At 40.1% G+C, this 23,253-nt stretch overlaps 1 protein-coding gene and 1 long non-coding RNA gene across 3 annotated transcripts in view; one reads left to right on the top strand and one right to left on the bottom strand.

The window, feature by feature from the left end:
• Positions 1–13,880, top strand: part of LOC139183590 (uncharacterized) — a 327,223-nt gene extending 313,343 nt beyond the window's left edge. The window contains exon 5 of the long non-coding RNA XR_011567087.1: positions 9,491–13,880. This is a non-coding gene — a long non-coding RNA (uncharacterized lncRNA). The remainder of the gene's footprint in view (positions 1–9,490) is intronic.
• Positions 13,881–13,935: 55 nt separating this feature from the next.
• The window catches only part of DKK2 (dickkopf WNT signaling pathway inhibitor 2), a 130,677-nt gene continuing 121,359 nt past the window's right edge, over positions 13,936–23,253 (bottom strand). Inside the window, exons 2-4 of one of the 2 annotated variants that reach the window (XM_070791097.1) lie at positions 20,287–20,437; positions 18,827–18,982; positions 13,936–16,260 (exon numbers count right to left, since the gene is read on the bottom strand). In XM_070791097.1, coding sequence (XP_070647198.1) covers positions 16,010–16,260; positions 18,827–18,982; positions 20,287–20,437 — 558 coding nt within the window. In that variant the 3' untranslated portion in view covers positions 13,936–16,009. The remainder of the gene's footprint in view (positions 16,261–18,826; positions 18,983–20,286; positions 20,438–23,253) is intronic. The other variant, XM_019962343.2, reaches the window with a different exon arrangement.

Genomic DNA, 23,253 nt, shown 5'->3' with positions numbered 1-23,253 from the left:
TCTGGTTTTAATACTGCATAATAACTCTTCCTCCTCTTAATCCCAGGGCTGAAGCAACATTCAGTCTGGACCACGCAGAGGTCATGTGGTGGTAGCTTGCTTGCTGCTACAATTTATGGATTTGTTGGTGGAGGATCCTGAGAGAGAGGGGTGCTGGAGATTGTATAAAAAGTAGGCCGAGGATCCAGAAGAAAGATATAAGAGCTGTACGCATACATGCTAGCTTCTTTTTTAATTAATTAATTTATTTTTGGCTGTGCTGGGTCTTCGTTGCTGTGCAGGCTTTCTCTAGTTGCGGTCAATCGGGGCTTCTCAGTTGTGGTGGAGGGCTGCTCATTGCGGTGGCTTCTCGTGGCAGAGCACAGGCTCTAGGCGTGCGGGCTTCAGTAGTTGCAGCACATGGGCCCAGTTGTTGTGGCACACCAGCTCAGGTGCTCTGCAGCATGTGGAATCCTCCCCCCGGGACAGAGATCAAAGTCGTGTCCCCTGCGTTGGCAGGCGGATTCTTATCTACTGCACCAGCGAAGTCCTACATGCTAGCTTCTGCTTTCAGAACGGATACTCCAGATTCTAGAGAGACTTTTTCAAGAAAAAGCATTTCATGGATCTTTACAAATTAAGGAAGCAAGCCATGTGAACATCAGGTGGGAATGTGTGTATGGAAACTACACTAGGCAAAAGGACTGAAGGAAGAGTGAGTTTGATGAGAACAACCTTGGTGAATTTCAAAGAACAGGAAAAAGAAAAGCTTGACTGGAGTGGGATGAGAGAAAGAGAGAGAGATGGGAGAGGAGCTCTAAAAGATAGACAGAGGCCAGACCACATTGAATTTAGAGGCTGTTCTGAGGGTAATGAGTGACTGGAGTTTTTGTAGCAGAGAAATCTATGATATTGCATTTTGTTACCAAATATACAACAATTATAAATTAATTGTTTCACATTCCACATTCAATTAAAAAAATAGCCATTGGTAATCAAATGCAAGAGTGGTGGTAATTGAAGAAAGAGACTCCAGCTCCCCAAGGCCCTAATCAATTGTTCTTGGGCAGAAATACAGATCCAGCATTTTCCTATAGTTCAGGGTAGTATGTTTTCTTTTTCAGGAGGATATAGAAATCCAAGTTTTTTATGGGGGGTTATATGTGAAGATAATATAATTTTTATTTTATTGCTTTAATATTTTTATGCAAAAAATTACTTGTAAAATCATAGTGCTAGCCTTTTATGAGCATATGAGTAATGAATAACTGCCTTTACACAGCGTTAGCAGTTAGGTTTTCAGATAGGCTAGCCGGCATATCAACAAGGGCACAGATAACAGACTGTGGGATGCTAGGCAGATAAGAATAAGTGGTAACTCATCTTCATAAAACATTAGAGATTCAGTGGATTGTCTTGGAAACATAAGGAGGAACAAAATAAAAGAGAAAGGAAGCAACCCTAATCAACAAGGACCTACTGTGTAGACCAGGAACTCTGCTCAATATTTTGTAATAACCCACATGGGAAAATAACTTGAAAAAGGATAGATACATGTATATATGTAACTAGATCACTTTGCTGTACACCTGAAACAAGCACAACATTGTTCGTCAACTATACTACTACTACTACTAAGTCGCTTCAGTCGTGTCCGACTCTGTGCAACCCCGTAGAGGGCCAGCCCACCAGGCTCCGCCATCCCTGGGATTCTCCAGGCAAGAACACTGGAGTGGGTTGCCATTTCCTTCTCCAATGCATGAAAGTGAAAAGTGAAAGTGAAGTCACTCAGTCGTGTCCGACTCCTAGCGACCCCATGGACTGCAGCCCATCAGGCTCCTCCATCCATGGGATTTTCCAGGCAAGAGTACTGGAGTGGGGTGCCATTGCCTTCTCCATAGTCAACTATACTCTCATATAAAAAAACTGAAGCATGTTCAGTCAAAAAGTCAAGCTATATCATATGTAGATGGTAAATATGTTTTTTAGAAATTAATCTTACATATAATGTACTAAAAGTCAGATTTTTTTTGGTAAAAAAACTCTATTTTTGAAATGCTAGAAATAATCCACATTTTTCTAAAATCAGCATACAACCCCGTGCTTGTAAATTCAAGTGGTTAGTAGACAATACTGAACAAACTGGGAAGCCAGATGAAGCACTGGCCTTGATGATGCTACATCTTGATGATGCTACCTCTTGGCTTGCATAGACTGTGAGTGAGAACAGTGAAGAGGAAAAGCACATTAACCTTTAGACCTGGTCAGGTATCAGGCTCCTGGCAGGAAGCAGGTGGCAGACAGAGACAGGTCACTGAGGAGAGACTGATAAAGTACTATTTAAAATGGTGTGGGCAGTGTTAGGAAAAGGCAACAAGGAATATTCACGTCTTCAGGGCTAGGATTAGCCTGAAGTAATGTTGGTAGGACTGAAGGAATCGTTCCTGAAACCTGGAGAGGACTTAGAAGAAATATGCTCATCCCTGCCTGTGGCCTTTGGTGGAAGAATACAGCCACTGCCAGACTCTGCCACACCAGGGCAGGAGCCAAATGTAGATACACTCTGAGCCATCTGTTCTTATTCCCAGACCTTTCTCGGGTGTCTTCCAATGGCCAAACCCAGAAAGGAGCTAGAGGTTTAGAGAGCCCCCTGACCGCAGTTGGTACTGGTCAGTCTTGTGGGACACAGGAGGACCAAGGTAGACCACCCTGCACAGTCAGGCAGCTCTTTTAAAAAGTGATTTAAAATACTTTATAACCTTTAATATCCATCCAGAACGCATTAAAAACCTTTCCAATTTAAGATATTTTTATGCAAATGAATTGCAAACTAAAAGTTGTAGCTTTTTTTTTTCTTTTAACTAGCAAACAGTGGCCATTATGCAGTCTTTTCTTACCTGACTCTGATTCTTCAAGTTTTTGTTTTCCTTAAAGGAAAGAACTGCTTCTCAAGAGTACTTTTCATATTCTGGTGAAAATTACTCATCCAACCCAGGGTTTTTGAGAAAACACAATCTGAACTCATAGTCGGCCTCACATTCCTATTAAGGAGTTGGGTGTAGTGAATGAATGGAGGGAACAAAGGAGGCTATCTGTGAAGCACTGTATAATATAAGAATCACCATTCTTCCAGGAGCTGTTCAGTTCTCTAGGCCACACTAGGCAAAGAAGCAAAATATATGTATAGTAATATTTTTAAAAATATATAAAAGAACTTGGCCCACAAGTAAAGTACAGGTGTCTAAACAAAGCATATTGGACATGGTCTGGGCAAATCTCCACCTTCACTTCCTCTGGCCCCCACTCCAGTGACACTGGCAAGTCATTTCATTCAGTTTGTATTTCTGTTTCCCTGACAGATGACTGGACCCTCTTTGAATGTGTGCAGTCAAAGAGTGATTAACACATTTGTATCATGTGTAGTAATTCTGTGTATTATCTAAATAGGTTTAATGTTTTGGTATAAGTAGCACAGAACATAGTGTAAACTCAGTGGAACCTTAAACTGATTTTTTTTTTACAAGATAACAAGATGTTCAAAGAAGTAATGATTAATTTTCTGATATGAACTATGTTTCACAGCAGAATGCAATGTGAGGTGGGATGGAGATTCAATCACTATTTTAGCATGTTAGTAATCCCACGGATGGAGGAGCCTGGCGCGCTGCAGTCCATGGGGTCGCTAGGAGTCAGACATGACTGAGCGACTTCACTTCAACTTTTCACTTTCATGCATTGGAGAGGGAAATGGCAACCCACTCCAGTGTTCTTGCCTGGAGAATCCCAGGGACGGGGGAGCCTGGTAGGCTGCAGTCCATGGGGTCGCACAGAGTTGGACACGACTGAAGCGACTTAGCAGCAGCAGCAGCATACCAGAGCAAATTGCAATCATATACTCTCCAAATCCTGCTTTGAAACATCCGATTCCTGCTTTCCATTCTTGTTGTGAAATTTTGAACTTTTAAATTACCTTCCAGTTGTGCACCTGTAAAGTGATAGATCATTTATTTGTAAACTTTATAAACTTATTCTTGGTAACATTGTCCAAAATACTAATTAGATAGATTTGTCCCCTGGAACAGAGAAGGCAATGGCACCCCACTCCAGTACTCTTGCCTGGAAAATCCCATGGACGGAGGAGCCTGGTAGGCTGCAGTCCATGAGGTCTCGAAGAATCGGACACAACTGGGCGACTTCACTTTCACTTTTCACTTTCATGCACTGGAGAAGGAAATGGCAACCCACTCCAGTGTTCTTGCCTGGAGAATCCCAGGGGCAGGAGAGCCTGGTGGGCTGCCGTCTATGGGGTCACACAGAGTCAGACACGACTGAAGTGACTTAGTAGCAGCAGTCCCCTGGAAAGAAGTCAGTGGGGAGTAATACCTGCTGGGGAGAAAATGATGTTTTCTCCAATTAGCCCACATTCTAGCACTATGATTTCAGGGGAAATAAGGAAAGTGCTTTAGGAAGTACTCAGTAAATCTTGGGAGTGAAGAAATGGTTATAAAAGATGTCCTTTAACTTGAGATCTGATACTAATGAGCTCTGTGGTAGCAGGCAGGCCACAGAATCCCCTACAATCCTGAAAAGGGTCATCATTTCCAAATGGGGGCAGCATGGACTAACTGATAAGAGTGCCGAGTCTGGCTTGAGAGAGTCAATCTCAAGTCTTGGCTTCACTGCACTCGGCTACAGAGCAGTTGCTGTGAAAAGTGACCAGAGATGATGGGGAGACATCAGTAAGCGAGCACCTGGTCCACCGTCAACCTTCAAAAGAGACAGGAGCTGCAATCGTATTATAAGGAATAAAGCATAGTAAGACACTTGGCATTTCTGAAGCAAATAAGTGCTGTGTAAATAGTAATGATTATCATCATCCCTCTTGTGTATGTTTCCTATGGGAAAGTCCTTATGAACATTCCTCTTTGCCAACTGACGATGAGATAAGAGCTGGATTCTCAGTAAGATGACTTGAAGCATCAGAAAGGAATGTTGGACTAGTGCAGTGTTCTTTTCGGATAGTCTCTAAATCACTGTTTTTTCTGTGACGCTCCCACCCATAACAACCAGTTTTTACCCGGTCAGTCCTCCTTTTCCAGTGCTGCATTCGACTTATTTCAAAGCTACCAAAACAAAGATTTCTCCAAGGAGAGCTTGCGTAACAGTCCTGATTCTTTAACATTTGCTCGAATTGCTTCTGCTTTTCTTTCTTGCACATGATCACTCTCTTCAGCCTCTCTCCCTCTTAACACTGAGTAGTTTCTCCCCAACCCAAGGTGGGTTTTCCCTGTTAAATAACAGATACCCACTCTCCTCTATAACCTTAAAATAGTGTTTTGAGTGACTTCACACTCATTTACAAAATAAATCCTGTTTTCAAGGATTTTTCTTAAACCACTTTTATTTCAAGAGAAGTTAGCACAGCACCCCCAACTTTTCTTTAGCTAATGTTCATTTTTAACAGTCCCAAACTGAAGCCCATGGTATACTGGGGCATTTACTCCCCATAGAGAACTCAAGGTCCCTTAAAATGTAAAAATGAATTTTGCTATATCTTCCTCTGAGGCATTATTAAAAGGTAGCATCGCTATATTTTGATCTTAGAAAGTTATAAGACTTGGATACATGTTAAATAGCTTGAATGATGCAGTGCAATTCCCATAGACATTGCTTAGCCTTCCTGTTATCTAAATAAGCTTGAAGTAATGGCATACATTTGGGCACAGAATAAAAAGCTATTGAAACAGGGAAAAAACACAGCTGCCAGGAGCAATAGGCAAGATAGAGAAATAAATGGTCGATAAAATGATCTCAATTTCAAAGTCTGCGTGAGAAGCTTAAGTAGGACTTAGAATATTTTACATGCACTAGCTGATCTGATGTTCTCCATCTGTTACTGGGCCCTGGAGGCTGACTGGCCATTAAACACAGAATGATGACTGGTGAAGCAGGTGCAGTGAAGTGGGAAGGTGTGGAACAAATAAAACAAGTCCATGGCATCTGTAAGAAATGCTGACCCCCAGGAAATTTTAAAAGGCCATGCACTGTGGTATTCATGACGTATGTGTGAGAGGTATGATAGCCAGTGTATTTCTCATGAAAGTACTTCAATTACTTGCATATTGTTATTTCTTTAGAATCCCCAGGTCCTACACTATACAATTACTTAAGACTCAAAAGATAGCTATGACTTGCTTTGACAAATTGCCCTTTAATGCAGCGCATTGGCCCAGTGTCAATGGGAGTGTTGCCTGAGCTACACCCTTTGCTAAAATAGTTTCCTAAATCTACTGCTGAGAGTCAACTGTTCTCTTCCTGTAAGCTTTCCTTGACACTCTTTGACATCTGCCTCAAATTGAAGCTCCTTATTAGCACCTTTGCAGAGAAGGCAATGGCACCCCACTCCAGTACTCTTGCCTGGAAAATCCCATGGATGGAGGAGCCGGGTGGGCTGCAGTCCCTGGGGTCGCTAAGAGTTGGACACGACTGAGCGACTTCACTTTCACGCATTGGAGAAGGAAATGGCAACCCACTCCAGTGTTCTTGCCTGGAGAATCCCAGGGATGGGGGAGCCTGGTGGGCTGCGGTCTATGGGTTCATACAGAGTCGGACATGACTGAAGCGACTTAGCAGCAGCAGCAGCATTAGCACCTTTCCAGAGAAGGCAATGGCACCCCACTCCAGTACTCTTGCCTGGAAAATCCCATGGACAGAGGAGCCTGGTAGGCTGCCGTCCATGGGGTTGCGAAGAGTTGGACACGACTGAGCGACTTCACTTTCACTTTTCACTTTCATGCATTGGAGAAGGAAATGGCAACCCACTCCAGTGTTCTTGCCTGGAGAATCCCAGGGATGGGGGAGCCTGGTGGGATTCCATCTATGGAGTCTCACAGAGTCGGACACAACTGAAGCAACTTAGCAGCATTAGCACCTTTTAATATTTCTGCTATCTCTTTCCATCCACCTCATGCTTTCTCTCCTCAGTCTCTATGCTCTGGCACCTGTTTATTCCCTTTCCTATATCTTCCCGATGCCCCTCATCCTTTCATTTGTCTGCAACTGCTTCCCTTAGCGCATCCAACAATCTCTCTCTTTTTATTGATGCAATCTGTCCTTCATATAACTTTTCATTATGTTCTCAAATGTCTGGTGAGAAACTTACAAAGGGAAATTTTCTAAAGAATTGTCAGTATTCTACTGAGGGCAATTCTGTATATATTTACTATGATAGCACTGTTCAGGGAAGAGATATTTTTTTTAATCTTTCTTTTCTCATCAATACTTTCTCTATGTTCTTGATCCTTATATGAGGCTAAAGAGGTTTTACTTTCTCTCACAACCCTCATCCAGGTCAACAGCATATACAGTTGCCTCCATCTCCAGCATATCCTAAGTCCAGTGATCTGTCAGTACTTCCACCTTATCTCACCATTTAAGTCACTAACAGTTCTTGCCTGGATGCACTAGTCTCTTTGCTGCAAAGCAGCTTAGGTGGTCCTTTCAAAGTGTGTCAGCTCACGCTACTCTCCTACTCAACGGTTCTTGCCAGCTTCATATCTTTCAAAATAGACGTATTTATGATGGGCAGTAAGGGTCTACACAGTCTGACTCAACTCTTTGTCTGACCTCATCCTCTTTCTCTCTTCCCTTACCCATTCGACCCCAGTCTGCCTCTCAACTTCTTCCCAGGGTCAAATGTTTATTTTGCTCTTCCCGTGACACTGTTTCTCCAGACCACCCCTCATTTCATTCAGGTTTCTACTCAGGTTTGCTTCCTCTGACAGATCTTCCCTGACTGCAAAAGCTAAAATAACACTCCTCATCTCCCTCTGTTCCTTTACCCTGCTTTGGTTTTCTTCACAGGGCTCATATCTCCTCTCCTGTAGTATTTATACAATTGTTACTTAGTTATTTCCTGCCTCCTAGCCATCTCCCTGAAAAATAACTGGAGGGTAAACACAATAAATGAATAAACCTTACTGGTTTGGTTTTCTGTTTCTGCCCACTGTGCCTGCAAAGTTGCCTAGCACAATAGACATTGCTCTTCACAAGTACGTGTTGAGTGAAGGAATGTTAAATTGGGATTGTCGTCTATGTCCCTGTGCACTCTTTGCTAAAATAATTTTCAGAAATATCTGTAGCAGTTTAATTTCAGGAATGTGTGTTGGTGTGCTTCTACAATTAGAGCAAATGCGGGGTAGAGGGAGTAAGGAATTCCACAGTATGAAGCAGTGGAAGCAGCTCCTGCAGTACAATCCTGGAAAGGTCAGCTTGCAGGAGACTGGAGGCCACATCCCCCAGCTAAACCTGTCCTCAGATAAGCACTGGTAATGCTCTGAATATGCTGAGAGCAAAAGCAGCCTCAAAGAGGCCCGCACTATGGCAGACTTCTAACTTGACCAGTTTTACACGAAGGCAGCAATACTTCAACTAACAGTCTCTAACAGTAGGTGAAGAACATAGCTGGGATTCTCCCTTCTCTCCACCCCAATTTATGGTAAAATATAGTTCTGTAGCTAATATCTTGGTGGGACATTTTTTGCACATAAGTTTAGGTATATAGGCCATGGGTTCCAGACAGCTAATTTGGATTGGTTGACTTTAGCAAAGCAAAAACAAAGATTTTCTCCATCCATCTTTCTTCATTTAGATTCCAAGCATCTCTACTGTGGTTTTTGACAACACCAAGTCCTAGATTTGTTAATAGCACATTCTCTGAGATATCTGTTCTATGAGGTAGAGATGGGCTTTCTTTTCTCAATGTGGTGACAGTTTTTACTTAATCTTGTGCATCCTAAAAATTTATTGGACTTTATTAAAAGTGAAAGTCTCTCATTCCAGTGAGACACAGTCCATTCCGTAACTGTTGGAATCCCACTTCACCCAGGCATCCAGAACTGTTCTGGCAGCTTACAGATGGAGAGAAGGAATTGACGGTTACCGGGGGGGAGGTGCTAGGGGGAGGGATAGGTGGGAAGTCTGGCACTGACAATGCACCGTGTGCTGTGATTAGTTACTCAGTTGTGTCCGACTCTTTGTGACCCCATGGACCGTAGCCCACCAGGCTTCTCTGTCCATGGGGATTAAACAGGCAGGAATACTGGAGTGGGTTGCCATGCCCTCCTCTCGGGGATCTTCCCAAACTGGGGATCAAACCCAGATCACCCGCATTGCAGGTGGATTCTTTACTGTCTGTGCCACCAGGAAAGCCCACTGACATGTACACACTACTATATTTAAAAGAGATAACCAATAAGGACCTACTATAACAAAATTAAAAAGTGAATTAATTTATAGTAAACAAACAAAAAATAACTCCTCTGGCTGAGTCAGAGAAGAATATGGAATGTGGGAGAAATACTTCAGCTGTGAACTTGAGGATTTTGAATTTTGATTTCCTTTTACTCTATTCTGTAGAGGAAGCTAGCAAATGTATAGTATTATGTCACTGGCAAACAGTCACAGTTTTACTTCTTTTCCAATTTGGACTCCGTTTATTTTTCTTTTCTAGGACTTTCAAAACCATGTTGAATCAAAGTGGTGACAATGGACATCCTTGCCTTGTTCCAGATCTTAGAGGGAATGCTTTCCGCTTTCCACCATTGGGAATGATGTAAGCTATGAATTTGTCATATATGGCCTTTATTATGTTGAGGTAAGTTCCCACTTACTGCAAGAGAGATAAGAGAGCTTTTATCTTAAATGGGTGTTAAATTTTATCAAAAGTTTTTCCTGCCTCTGTTGAGATGATTATATGGTTTTTATTCTTCAATTTGTTGCTGTGGTGTATCACAATGGTTGATTTGTGGATAATGAAGAATCCTTGCATCCCTGGGATAAATCCTACATGATCATGGTAAATGATCCTTTGAATGTATTGTTGGATTCGGTTTGCTACTATTTTGTTGAGCATTTTCATGTCTATGTTCATCAGTGATATTGGCGTGTGATTTTCTTTTTTTGTGTGATATTTTTGTCCAGTTTTGGTATCAGGGTGACAGTGGCCTCATAGAATAAGCTTGGGAGTGTTCCTTCCTCTGAAATTTTTTGGAAGGGTTTCAGGATAGGTGTTAACTCTTCTCTAAATGTTTGATAGAGTTTGCTTGTGAAGCCATCACTATTTCAATTTCAGTACTTGTGAAAGGTCTGTTCATATTTTCTGTTTCTTCCTGATTTAGTCTTGCAAGGTCGTACTTTTCTAAGAATTTGTCCATTTCTTCTGTGTTGTCCATTGAAGATAGCAAATATAGACTGATTTTTCTGGACTTCAACTTATTTTGGTTTTAACATGCAACAAGATATAAATTTTGTACTTGAATTCATTCCAGGAATTTTTTAATGGAAGAGGATTTATATTAAAAAGTGGGGTATCTGTTTTCTCAGAATTTTATGACTGAAGTGCTTTTATACATTTTATTACCAGATACACGTGTTATTTAATCCCACTACAGAACCTCTAATCAACTATATTAGTAATGTGATGGACATAATTTGGATTATAAAAAGAAGGAGGCAGCTATTGGATTTTTTTCTTTTCAGTCCTGAGGATAGTGTGATTTTAGAGTCGGTTGAATTAGTGAACTATTTTCATCCATTTTACAATTTTCTGCAGATAAAACCTAAATCACCTAGAGGATCCATAAAGAGGGAGTAATTGGAATTGGGGAAATGACCTCAACTAGTAGATAGCTTCTCAGACTTTGGTTACAACCCTTATCTTCACCATAGTCAATAGTTATGTATACTCGATTAAATATAAAGATCTGGGGAATAAAATGGAGAGAAGCTCTTCTTTTCTAATCCTTAGTTTTATGTGGAATGTATAATAATCTTTGTCTCACTTCATCCCTCACTCACTCCTTTCTTGTGGTATGAATTACCCAGTTTTAGAGAATTTCAAATAAGAGATGCTTGAATGATAAATGCATTGTTCCATCTTCTCTTCACCCGTCTTCTTTGGCAGTAACTTCGAGAAGCAAGTGTCTCATTCGATTCTGCCCATGTATATTGTAAGTTTTACAGGGGCAGCTCCAACAGGTAGAATTGATATTGTCTGGTGTTGCCTGACAGTGGGCACGAATTCTGTCTCCTTGCCCACAGATACATGCCACACTCTCCATTATTAACTTTATCAGCCACAGGGTTATCTGTCATCTGCCTTTCTTTCTTAACCTTTTTCTCAAATGGTCTCAATTTGAGGGAGGAGAAAAGGGTAATTGATTGTTTCCCCTTAAATTCTAAGGCTGCAATAGGGTATTGTTTTTTCTTGGCTAAAAAGAAAGTCAGGGCAATTCATCACTTCTCAGAGCATCTCACTGAGCTCAGTGGAAAAGAAAAATATCACCCGTATGATTGTTATAATCTAAAAATACACTGTAGCTTGGAAATCTGAATGTTCTCAATTTGAAGAAATGGATAACTATTTGTGAAAACACTAAGTGACTAATTAGAATAATGTGGGGAGTTATTTCAGCCATGCTTGAGATGTCCTCAATCCTGACCTCTGTCGCACTGTTTTAGCTTCATTAAGCTGCCATGAAGCTGTACTTAATTCATTCCACTATGTCACAGAATGTTTATTTTCCACATTTCCATCCCATTAACATCTAATACAACATGTGCTCTTGCAACCACTCCCAGTCTCATAATTGATGAGTAATGTTTGTCAAACACTCCTGACATCTTTGTGTTCAGGAAGAAGGGGAAAAACCTTCCAGGGAACTAGATTTTAGTTCATGGGTGCTCTCTGTAGCCACAGGGGTAAACATATTTTGTAATTTATTTGTGCCATACAGGAATGAACCAATACCTTAAGCATATTAGCATTTCTATTTGGAGAAATTTTGACCTAAAATGAGGATTATAGGAAATACAGTAGGTGACTTCAAGTGTTTTAAAGAGGTTTGTGGAATATTTGTGTTCTAAGATGTTTCAGAAGGAAAAAAAAAAAAAGGATAAATGGGTAGAAAGCACAAGTTAGAACACTATAGGTTTAATAAAGAAAAAAATCAGTTCAGTCCAGTCTCTAAGTCATGTCCAACACTTTATGACCCCATGGACTGCAGCTTTGTCAGACTTCCCTGTCCAACACCAACTCCCAGAGCTTGCTCAAACTCAAGTCCATCAAGTCAGTGATGCCAACCAAGCATCTCATCCTCTATCCCCTTCTCCTCCTGCCCTCAGTCTTTCCCAGCATCAAGGCCTTTTCAAATGAGTCAGTTCTTCCCAGCAGATGGCCAAAGTATTGGAGCTTTAGCCTCAGCATCAGTCCTTCCAATGAATATTCAGGACTGATTTCCTTTAGGATTGACTGGTATGATCTCCTTTCAGTCCAAAGGACTCTCAAGCGCCTTTTCCAGCACCACAGTTGAAAAGCATTAATTCTTTGGTACTTAGCTTCCTTTTTGGTCCAACTCTCACATCCATACATGACTACTGGAAAAACCATAGCTTTGACTAGATGGACCTTTGTGGGCAAAGTAACATCTCTGCTTTTTAATATGCAGTCTAGGTTGGTCATAGCTTTGCTTCCAAGGAGCAAGTGTCTTAATTTCATGACTGCAGTCACCATCTGCAGTGATTTTGGAGCCCGAGAAAAGAAAATCTGTCATTGTTTCCATTGCTTCCCCTTCTATTTGCCATGAAGTGATGAGACCGGAAGCCATGATCTTAGTTTTTTGAATATTGACTTTTAAGTCAGCTTTTTTACTCTCTTCTTTCACTTTCATCGAGAGGCTCTATAGTTCCTCTTCCCTTTCTACCACAAGGGTAGTGTCATTTGCATATCTGGGTTATTAATATTTCTCCTGTAAATCTTGATTCCAACTTGTGCTTCATCCATCTGGCATTTCACGTGATGTACTCTGCATAGAAGTTAAATAAGCAGGGTGACAATATACAGTCTTGATGTACTCCTTTCCCAACTTGGAACCAGTCCATTGTTCCATGTCTGGTTCTAAATGTTGCTTCTTGACCTGCATACATATTTCTCAGGAGGCAGGTAAGGTGGCTTGGTATTCCCATCTCTTTCAGAATTTTCCACAGATTATTGTGATTCATACAGTCAAAGGCTTTAGTGTAGTCAATGAAGCAGAAGTAGATGTTTTTCTGGAACTCTCTTGCTTTTTCTATGATCCAACAGATGTTGGCAATTTGATCTTTGGTTCCTCTGCCTTTTCTAAATCCAGCTTGCACATCTACACATACACGGTTCATATACTGTTGAAACCTAGCTTGGAGAATTATGAGCATTACTTTGCTAGCGGGTGAGCAAATGAGTGCAATGTGCAGTGGTTTGAACATTCTATGGCATTGCCTTTTTTTGGGATTGGAATAAAAATTGACCTTTTCCAGTCCTGTGGCCATTGCTGAGTTTTCTAAATTTGCTTGTATATTGAGTGCAGCATTTTCACAGCATCATGTTATAGGATTTGAAATAGCTTAGCTGGAATTCCATCACCTCCACTAGCTTTGCTCATAGTGATGCTTCCTGAGGCGCACTTGACTTCACACTCCAGGATGTCTGACTCCAGGTGAGTGATCACACCATCATGGTTTTCTGAGTCATTTCTTAGTGACTCTCTTTTGTATATAGTTCTTCTGTGTATTCTTGCCACTTCTTCTTAATGTTTTCTGCTTCTGTTAGGTCCATACAGTTTCTGTCCTTTATTGTGCCCATCTTTGCATGAAATGTTTCCTTGGTATCTCTAATTTTCTTGAAGAGATCTCTAGACAATTACAGCTGTCCCACCATGAAATAAGCACCTAACCATAAACTGCCTTGGATCATCTCATGGTGATGTCATCCAAAGGATATCTGCTAAGACTGCAAAATCAGACCCATCTGTTCAGTTGAACTCTGAAAATCTGTGCTTCTTAAAAGTTTTTCCCAAAGCAAAACACAAGGAAATTTGAATTCCATTTTTGAAGGCAAAAAATTTAATATATTTTATCTTATTATACATTTCCCCTAAATTACAATGTCAATAGCTGCAAATATATTCTGCTACAAAGCTTTCTGTAAGAAATATCTCTATAAGAAAATACATCTCATTAACATTTCCTGTAAATAAATTACTTCAAATAATAATTTTTGAAGGGATGTACATAAGGGAAATAATGCAGAAACCAGATTTTAATTGTAATTGTTGTATAGGAAATGTTTCCCTGAAATGTTCCATTTTCACGTTGCTAAGCTTATAGAAACCTTTTTGTACAGACTTTGGTTCTTAATTTTTGTTTTAACAGACATGTGGGGGGAAAATGGAAATCTTAATCATATTAGTGAACCTATGTGGGAAGGTGAAATTCTTAATAGACATGCAGGCTCAGGTTCAGTTTCTATTGGGAGAACTTGAATTTGAGACTGCAAATGAGCTTTAAGTAAATGAAAACTAGGGAGTGATTTATAGTCTGTAAAAGAAAAGGTCCAAAGTAAAAAGTATAAGATAACTTTTTGGTTTTAATCTCTAGACATAATATTTAGAACTGAATAGAACTGAATAAAGTAAAAAGTAATAAAATGGATGTAAAAATTTAGAACCTGTGGTTTCTATAGATTAGCAAAATGTAGATTTTACAAGTTACTCCATTTATAATTTTTAATCTCAGTGGCTGTAGAAGACAGAAACTGTATCTTTGGCAAAAACAAAAAAACAAAAAAACACAGCTGTTACAGAAAGAGTTGATGCTGAAAAAAGTCAGATGGTGCCGTCAGCCAGTTAGAAAGCAGCTTACCAAGAGCAATGGAATCTTACTATCCTAACTGTCTTGGAGTCCATTTAATGAGACCTCTTCAAAATAAGGTGATTGTATGACCTCAGAAATATAAAAGAATATTTTGCGGTCAAGTAGTTACCTCACACTGAACTTATCTGCGTAGTAAATATTATGATAGCAAATCCCATGGACAATTTCCATGTATGTTGTGCAGCCTTGGGCTTCACATATGAAAAGTCAGCTTGTGCTTCAAACACATGATCCATGTGTTGCCAGAACTGGACAGTTGACAAAGTTTTCCCCATTTCCTTGCTGTGCTTCAGTGCAGAACAGATATATCTCGTTTCTTTTATCATTTTTACTATACTGCAGAGTATGTGAAGAGTAAATGTCTAGTTCTATCTAACATAGGGAATGCCAAAGCTTTGAATAATATGATCTAGTAACTTTTACTTTGGGCATCTTAAAATTTTTACAACCTGAAAATTCTGCTCTGTGTTATTCACAATGCGTGTAATTTGGAGAATAAAATGAGTAAGAATAATGCATAATCAAGAGATGCAATTTATATCCTCTAGAAATCTGAATGGATTATTTTGGTCTTATTCTACTGGTTCTTATTAATTGTAGCTGAAATTAAACTTTTCAAAAATATGAATAAGCAGCTTAAGGAAAAACAAAGATTTTTTTTTTTTTTCCTGAAGGACTTAAAGACCTGTGATTATTTTGAAATTATTTGGAAAATATTGACTACTTTTTTCCTACCAAGGTCTTTAATTGAGCAGTAAGAAGTAGTGTTCCAAACTAAAAGGTGAATCTATGTTGCAGATTCTCTGTGCTCCACGCTTTTATTTCCCATTACATGATTCCTCTTTTCATGTTTTAGAGCCTGCTGTATGCCAGGGTATATGGGGAGATCTTTGTTTAAATAGAAATAAGGCTTTATGGTTATTTTTTATAGGCAATCACCACTGTGAAAGACATTTATCCTCCAGCACAACCTAAACACCTGGAAAGTCACATGGTATTCATCAGTAATCCCTCTGTGTGCCTTTTATTTATTTATTTTTTTAGTCATGGCATCTTCACAAATGTGTACATTATTTACATAAAAAAGTTGCATGATGGAAAACACACTAACCACACTTGTCACCCTTTCTGATCTTCCATTTCCTTTTTCTTTGATCTATGTTCTTATCATATTCCTCATTTTACCCCGTCTTCTGAAACCCAAATCCTACTCTCCACCATGCTATAATGCATTAAATACATGGATTCACAGTCTGCTCCTGATGCTTGTCCTCAGAGGTGGTCATATTTTCTGACAGACGTGCAGTCTGGCTTTGGAGGAGTAGGTGGCATCTTTCCATACTTTACAAGATAGGCCTTTTGCACAGTCACACCGCTGGAAGATTTCCAGCCCGTGTGAGCCCTTCTTGCGCTGCTTGGTACAGACTTCCCCCTGATGGAGCACGGGTTTGCAGATTTTGGTCCAGAAGTGACGAGCACAGCAAAACCCTTCAGTGCAGTCTAATGATCGTAGACAGGGATCTCCTTCATGTCCTAAAGAAATGATAACCAAAAGATTTTACCATGACACTGTAGGAGAAAAATCTATTCTGCAAACAGAAGCACCTAAAATATTTGTACTCATACTATCTTCCTATCTTCCGTGATGTCTTACAGTCATATCAATTGACTTTCCCTCTAATCATGTGAACCAACTTTCATCTCTTTCTGTTGTTTGCTGTCTGAATATTAAGTTTAACGAATAGCTAGGATGGGGCTGCATCTTCTCTTCACTTTGGTATGGTGTGAACTTACTTAGATATTTCTGTTTTGTATTGTTGTTTACTTAACTGAATGACAATAAGTAAAAAGAAATGCCTTCTATTTAATTTGATACCTTCTTGGAAAAAGTAAACAAACTGAGTCAAGAAGGCTGAAGTTGTCTGTACCTCCTAAGGCCAGGTATCAGTTAAAATCTAGCCAGGAAAACAGAACCTGAGTATTCAAGAGAGAAGATATTTAATGCAGAGAATGGGTCACACAGGCAGTGAGTTATGAGGCTAAGAAGCACCAGAGAACGTAGAGCAGCACCGCAGGAAACCACCACCACATTTAGGCTGGAGGATCCGGAGAAGCTGGTGACGTCAGAATGGCGCAAGGGCAGGGGACTGGAATCCCGGCAGGAGCTGAGACCCTGAGGAGGCGCAGCTCTGCCAGAAACACTCCCAGAGGCAGAGCGAATCCATTGGCCGTTCCCTTCCTCTGCCTCTCAATCTCTCACCACAGCCAAACCCATGCAGCTGGAAGCCACCTGACAGGGAGTCTAGGCAATGAAGTCTGTGAAAAGCTATGATACAGAGTGGAGCAGAGCAAGGGCAAACAGCCCCAGGGTCAACCAAGAACCCATAAAAAAAAATCATAGGAGCACAGATCTGGGGATTCAATTCAGTAAAAGGATGAAGTCAGCAGAGAGCACCCACATGTCACAGTGGGGTTGATGTGTAGCCCACAAGCTGCTTTGTCATCTCCCAGATTGTAAATACTTCTGACTTTTTAGGCCATGTGATCTGTGACACAGCTCTTCATTCTGCTTTCATATCACAAAAGCAGCCACAGATGATTCCTAAGTGAATGGGCAGGCCTGTGTTACGATAAAACATTATTTACAAAAACTGGCAGCAGGACAGACTTGGCTCACGGGCCGTAGTGTGCCAAGCCTGGTCTAAAAGGTTAGCTGCCATCCTGGATGTCACCAGTCCCACTGTGTGAATGTGGGCACAACTCACTAGCCATCAACATTTCTTGCTAGCTGCCATCAGGAAATTATACATATAATTAGCTAATAGTGATTAATAAATTAGAAACTGTACTGTAACACAGATATCTGTCAGAATAAAGATGGACACTCATGTACTAAAAACTTTTCAGACAGTTCAGCGGGTAAAGAATCTGCCAGCAATGCAGGAGACAGAGGAGGTGCGACTTTGATCCTGAGTCAGAAAGATCCCCTGGAGAAAGAAATGGCCACCCACTCCAGTACTCTTGCCTTGGAAATCCCATGGAAAGAGGAGCCTGGTGGGCTACAAGTCCATGGGGTCACAGAGTAGGACACAACTGAGTGACTAAGCATGCATGTACTAACAAATGCATGTGATTTCAGTGGGATAGAAATAGATGTGGGAAAAGGGCTAGGCCTTCAGAAAGTGTAGACGGGGGCTGGTTGAAGAGGAACTGTCAGTTACTTTAACCCTATTGATAGAATCATCAGTATTTCAGGTTGGACTAACAGGTCAGATATTTTGTAGGATACTAGATCCACAGAAGGTAAAAATATGGGGAAAAGGTTTTATGGTTAAGTAAACTAGGGAAATACAGTGTCTGAAAAAGTTAACCTATTTTCCTCATTGCTGAACTTCTCAGAGCCGTCAATTTATCAATGTTTATTTTAAAGTTCCAAAAATGGGCAGATACACTATTACAAAACTCTTGAACACACGGGCTCTTTTAGTCATATAATGTCTTGAAAGAACAGTGTTCCACAGAATACACTCGCAAAAGCCTCCTTTAAAAATATAGGTATTTCTACTTTTCAAAATTTTACTATTAGTGATTAGGCTTACCAAATATTGTGACACAAGGAAGGGAATTTTTATGGGCATACGTAATCCCTCTAGAAATGAATTATTTTTGGAAAATTGGTTTATGCATAGTATATTACCTGGTTGTTTAGTGAAATAAAATTTCTGAATCTGCAAAGGTGAGAAAAGGACTCTAAATCTTAGTAATTTAATCTATAGCAGCAAACATTTTCCCATTTATGTTTTGCAATGCTTTATTCTTGATTATGGAAGAGAAATGTTTGTGTAAAAGATTTGTTCTAAATATCCTGTAAAAAGGCTGAACTATTTAGAAGATGGCATGGTTAATTAGAATACAATTCTTGTCATATGTATTTCTCACAATTTAAGATCTCTGAGAAACCTCTAGCATCCTCAAAATTGAGAAGAAATTCAGTTAAAATCTTACTATTACAGTAACTTCCCATTATTTTTTTTCAAATTGCACTCAGAAGCAATGGAATTAATTATCTACATTTCTCTGGAGCTCCAGCTATCCCCACCTTTTATATGTGACAGCTTAGTGTGAGGTCTTCCCAGGTTCTGCCATCCCAGGTCGTGGTTCGAGTGATGGCCGTGGTTCCGATCTCTGTGCCGAGTGCTGTCCAGAGCTGGGATATGAGGGGTTAAGATGCTCTCAGTGACTGGGATGCAGATGCCTGGAGATGGTCAGATAATTAGTTAGACTTGTTCAGTTCTGTAAAGTGTGTTTTTTATCCAAGTATTCTCCTGACGTGAAGTATGAGGCCATGTATCTATCATCTATCTAGACTTGAGATCTCAATAGTTTGGACCTAAGCCAGGCTTTCTTGATTTCAGTCTTGTCAGTCTCATGACCAAGTGACCTTGGGCAAAAATAGGGATAAAAACAGAATTCCTTTCATAAAGTTACTGTGAATACACAGGAAGAGTTTAGAATAGTGACAGCGTGAAGTATTATCAAATCTTAGTAGCTTAAAACTGTCTGATCAGACATCTGTATTCAGGATCAAGGTTCCTTTTTTAATCAAAAATAAAATCCCCATCTACACTGTAAACATCTCTAATGGGATGAGGTCTTCTTCCCTTCGCTTCTTGTCCAGGGTACTCTCAGTAGGACCAGGCCCACAGGTCAGGAACAAGTGTAGGAATATGAGCCTGATTATGATGTTTTGCATGACTAATTGTGTTCCTGATCATGTTCTGTAAGTATTTAATTGTTTACCATGTGTTGGAGGTTCTTCATTTCATCATCAATGCTGAACTGTCTGCCCATAAGGTCATTGAGATTGGCTGAAGGCCGAGTAATAGACTTCTGTGTTTCCTTTCAGAGGAAACAATCACTCTGTCAGCATTTGTGTGTGCCACAGTGTGGGGCTTTCAAAAAAGGACACTTTGCGTGTGAGAATCAAGCTATGAAATTGGTATGAAAATGAAAACAAACTCACAAGTGTACTGATGAATCACAGGTTTCTATCTTTGGTTCCTTTGCACATATCCACTTAAGTGTTCAGTGGAATATAACATCTAGCTATTTATATGCAACATTTCAACATGGCACATCCCAGGTCAGCATAGATTATAAATTACAGCAGGTGATCAGAGCCCAGGAAAACCAAGATTTGAGAGGGACAGTAAAGCACTCACCTGCAATGCAGGACACAAAGGTTTGATCCCTGGGTCAGGAAGATGCCCTGGAGAAGGGAATGCCTACCCACTCCAGTATTCTTGTCTGGGAAATACCATGGACAGAGGAGCCTGGCAGGCCCCAGTCTATGGGGTCGCAAAAAGTCAGACACAACTGAGAGACTAATACACACACACAAGGTAATCTTATACATTTCTAAACCCTGATCCCATTCCTGCCAGTTTGGAAGTCTCCTTACATTTTAGACGTATGACTAAGGAGAAGGCAGTATAACTAGGTATCCAGGTTTCCTACATGAAAGGAAAGAGGCCCATCAGCACCGAATGAGACCTTTACCATTATTGCAGCGGGTACCAGGACAACACATGCCATCTCTATGGCAGCGCTTCTTTTTCCTTCGACACACCATGCAGGCCGACGATCCTTGATGAGGACTGTGGCAGTACCTCCCAACTTCACATTCCTTATCACTGCTACAAGGGTAGGCCTGTCATGAAATAGAACAAGAACACCAAAAGCAAAGATTAGATCTTGTAAGCAAAAAGCTATTGCACCAAATCGTGATGGAAAATCAGAATATTTCCCTCCTCAAAGGAAATATTTAATAATGTTCTGAGCAGAGGTACTGCTGCTGCTGCTGCTAAGTCGCTTCAGTCGTGTCCGACCCTGTGCGACCCCAGAGACGGCAGCCCACCAGGCTCCCTCGTCCCTGGGATTCTCCAGGCAAGAACACTGGAGTGGGTTGCCATTTCCTTCTCCGATGCATGAAAGGGAAAAATGAAAGTGAAGTCACTCAGTCGTGTCCGACTCTTAGTGACCCCGTGGACTGCAGCCCACCAGGCTCCTCCGTCCATGGGATTCTCCAGGCAAGAACACTGGAGTGGGGTGCCATTGCCTTCTCCGGCAATCAGTGTTTATAAAGCCCTTAATTAAGCAGAGGTACTACATAGTAACAATTACTTAATTAAGGGCTTTATAAACATTGATTGCCGAAGAAGGCAATGGCACCCCACTCCAGTGTTTTTGCCTGGAGAATCCCAGGGACAGGGGAGCCTGGTGGGCTGCCGTCTCTGGGGTCGCACAGAGTCGGACACGACTGAAGCGACTTAGCAGCAGCAGCAGCAAACATTGATTGCTGATGGTGATGACAAAGATAAAGTTGACAGTATCCATATGCTTTCAATGACACGACTTTGGGGTTAGGATTTAGATTTTATTTTGATTAGTAGAGCCCTAAAGTGTGACTCTGGAGGCTCAAAAAATAGCTGTAATTGTTATACTGCCAGTGATTTAAGGTATAAATGAAACGGCCTAGTCACTCTTTTTTTTACCCACTGAACTAGCATAAGGAGAAGGTTACATAAAGCAACAATGGGCTGTGCTAGCAGCTAAAATACATCTCCTGCCCATTTATGGAACAGATATTCTAAGAGTGTTTTCTCAGTTCAACACAAGGAGATGCTTCCAGAGAGTTTGAAGCAATGAAACTTTGGGAACAAAGAATTCAAGGAGCAGCATCTTCACTCCAAATTCAGTGATGAGCAGCAGTAGCATTCTGAGTGGTCAGAGCTTGCTAAACTCCAGTTATATCGTTATGTTCTCAGGAAACAAAAAAGCAGACTTGGAACATACAAAACAGCCCTACAGGCTACTTACACAGAAAGGACTTCTGTTCCTACATTTCTCTACCAAGTTGTTGATTCAGAAGGCTACTTAAGCAATGCCATATATTGTCTCAAAAAATGCATTTATATATACACTCCAATTATATATTCCTTGTATCTAGGAAGTTACTGGAATGCTTAAAATATCCCTGTTTTCAGAGACTGAGAATTGAGAAATAGAAATATCACACCACACATCAAACTAACTCACATCTTGAGGCATGTTGACAGGGAGACTTACTTGGAAGTCTTTTTTATTGCTGTGGTATAGTATGTTTTTTTTCCTACTTTTCACAATAATGCATTTTTAAAATTGCAAAATAAAAAAATTTAAAAAGCAATATAGTTTTTAAGCAAGCATAAACGATAGGACTAGAAAACTACGGGATAAAGTTTTTGTGACTCTCAATTAGTGTGTTTTGAATGTTTTACTTTTGAAATGAGGTTGATGACTTGACCCTGCATGCACTGCTTCTCCCTTCCCCTCACCCCTCTCTTTCTTCCATCACCTTTTCTCCCTGGGCTTTCCTCCTGCGTATGTTTGCATGCGTTCAGACCCCTTGTGTTTTCTATTCAGATCTGATCATGTTAGAAAGAGGAAATAAGTGTGAAGTTGATATGTGACTCTGGAAACTTTACATGTTATTTGATGAAAAAAGATAAACCTTTAACATCATTACAATTTACTTTTACCCTCAGAAGAGAACAGAAAATAGAAAAACCTCTAACTTCAGACTGAAAGTGTTCTTGAAGCATTGCACACTGGAAATGAAGCCAGATAAAACTATAAAATTAATTTGGATATTACTGTCCCATTCTGTAACTCCATCATTAGGCTTAAGAAAGAATCTGAATGAGCTTGAATTCAGAGTATCAGGCCACTTTTCAAGAGTCCAGGACTGATGAAAACAAAACAAACGTCACTTCCCGACTTGCTACACTCTTTTCCCCCTGAGCACTTTACTGCCTTCATATTTAAACCCATTAAGTTTAACTGAAATACACTTCACATGTTTCTGATTCATTTACATTTATTTCACCAAATAGTTTTGCAAGAAACATTTGATGTATCACAAGGCTTTGTTTTGTTTGTTTTCTTTTCTCAAAAATAGGACACGTTCTTTCAATGGAAGTAAACAGGCCACCTAAAACATCATGTGTAATTCAACTCAAACAATGACTCTTCAAGGGATTTTGAATATAGAGAAATACTTGATTCCATTCCTAAAAGAATAGCCTGTACGGTAGAAAGCAACTTGTTTTCTAAAAGTTGAAGTTCATTTATGCAGAAAATTAGAGAAGGCACATTATCATCTTCCTGTTCTCAGTTGGTGGGAAATACTTGATGGAAAATATTTGACACTGTTACAGAAAGCAGTATGCACAGTACTTTGTGAATGGGATCACAGTAAAATTCTCACCAATTTTTCAGAGGAGAGAGCAAAAATATTAGGCAGTTTTATTATATTTCAGTGTGTCTTTTATTGAACTAGAAATGGTATAGGCAGAATAAGTATGCAGGAAATTTTTTTTTTTTAATGGAAGGTTATTGTTAATGTGAACTTGTCCTTGGAATGGAATCCCAGAACATAATATTAAGGGAAGTTCTTTGACAAAAATAAGTTTTTAATTATTAAAA

The sequence above is a fragment of the Bos indicus genome, chromosome 6, assembly GCF_029378745.1.
Source record: "Bos indicus isolate NIAB-ARS_2022 breed Sahiwal x Tharparkar chromosome 6, NIAB-ARS_B.indTharparkar_mat_pri_1.0, whole genome shotgun sequence".
NCBI classification, from domain to species: Eukaryota; Metazoa; Chordata; class Mammalia; order Artiodactyla; family Bovidae; genus Bos; species Bos indicus.
The sequence above is the reverse complement of the archived record's forward strand: the minus strand, read 5'-3'. Positions and strand labels throughout refer to the sequence as shown.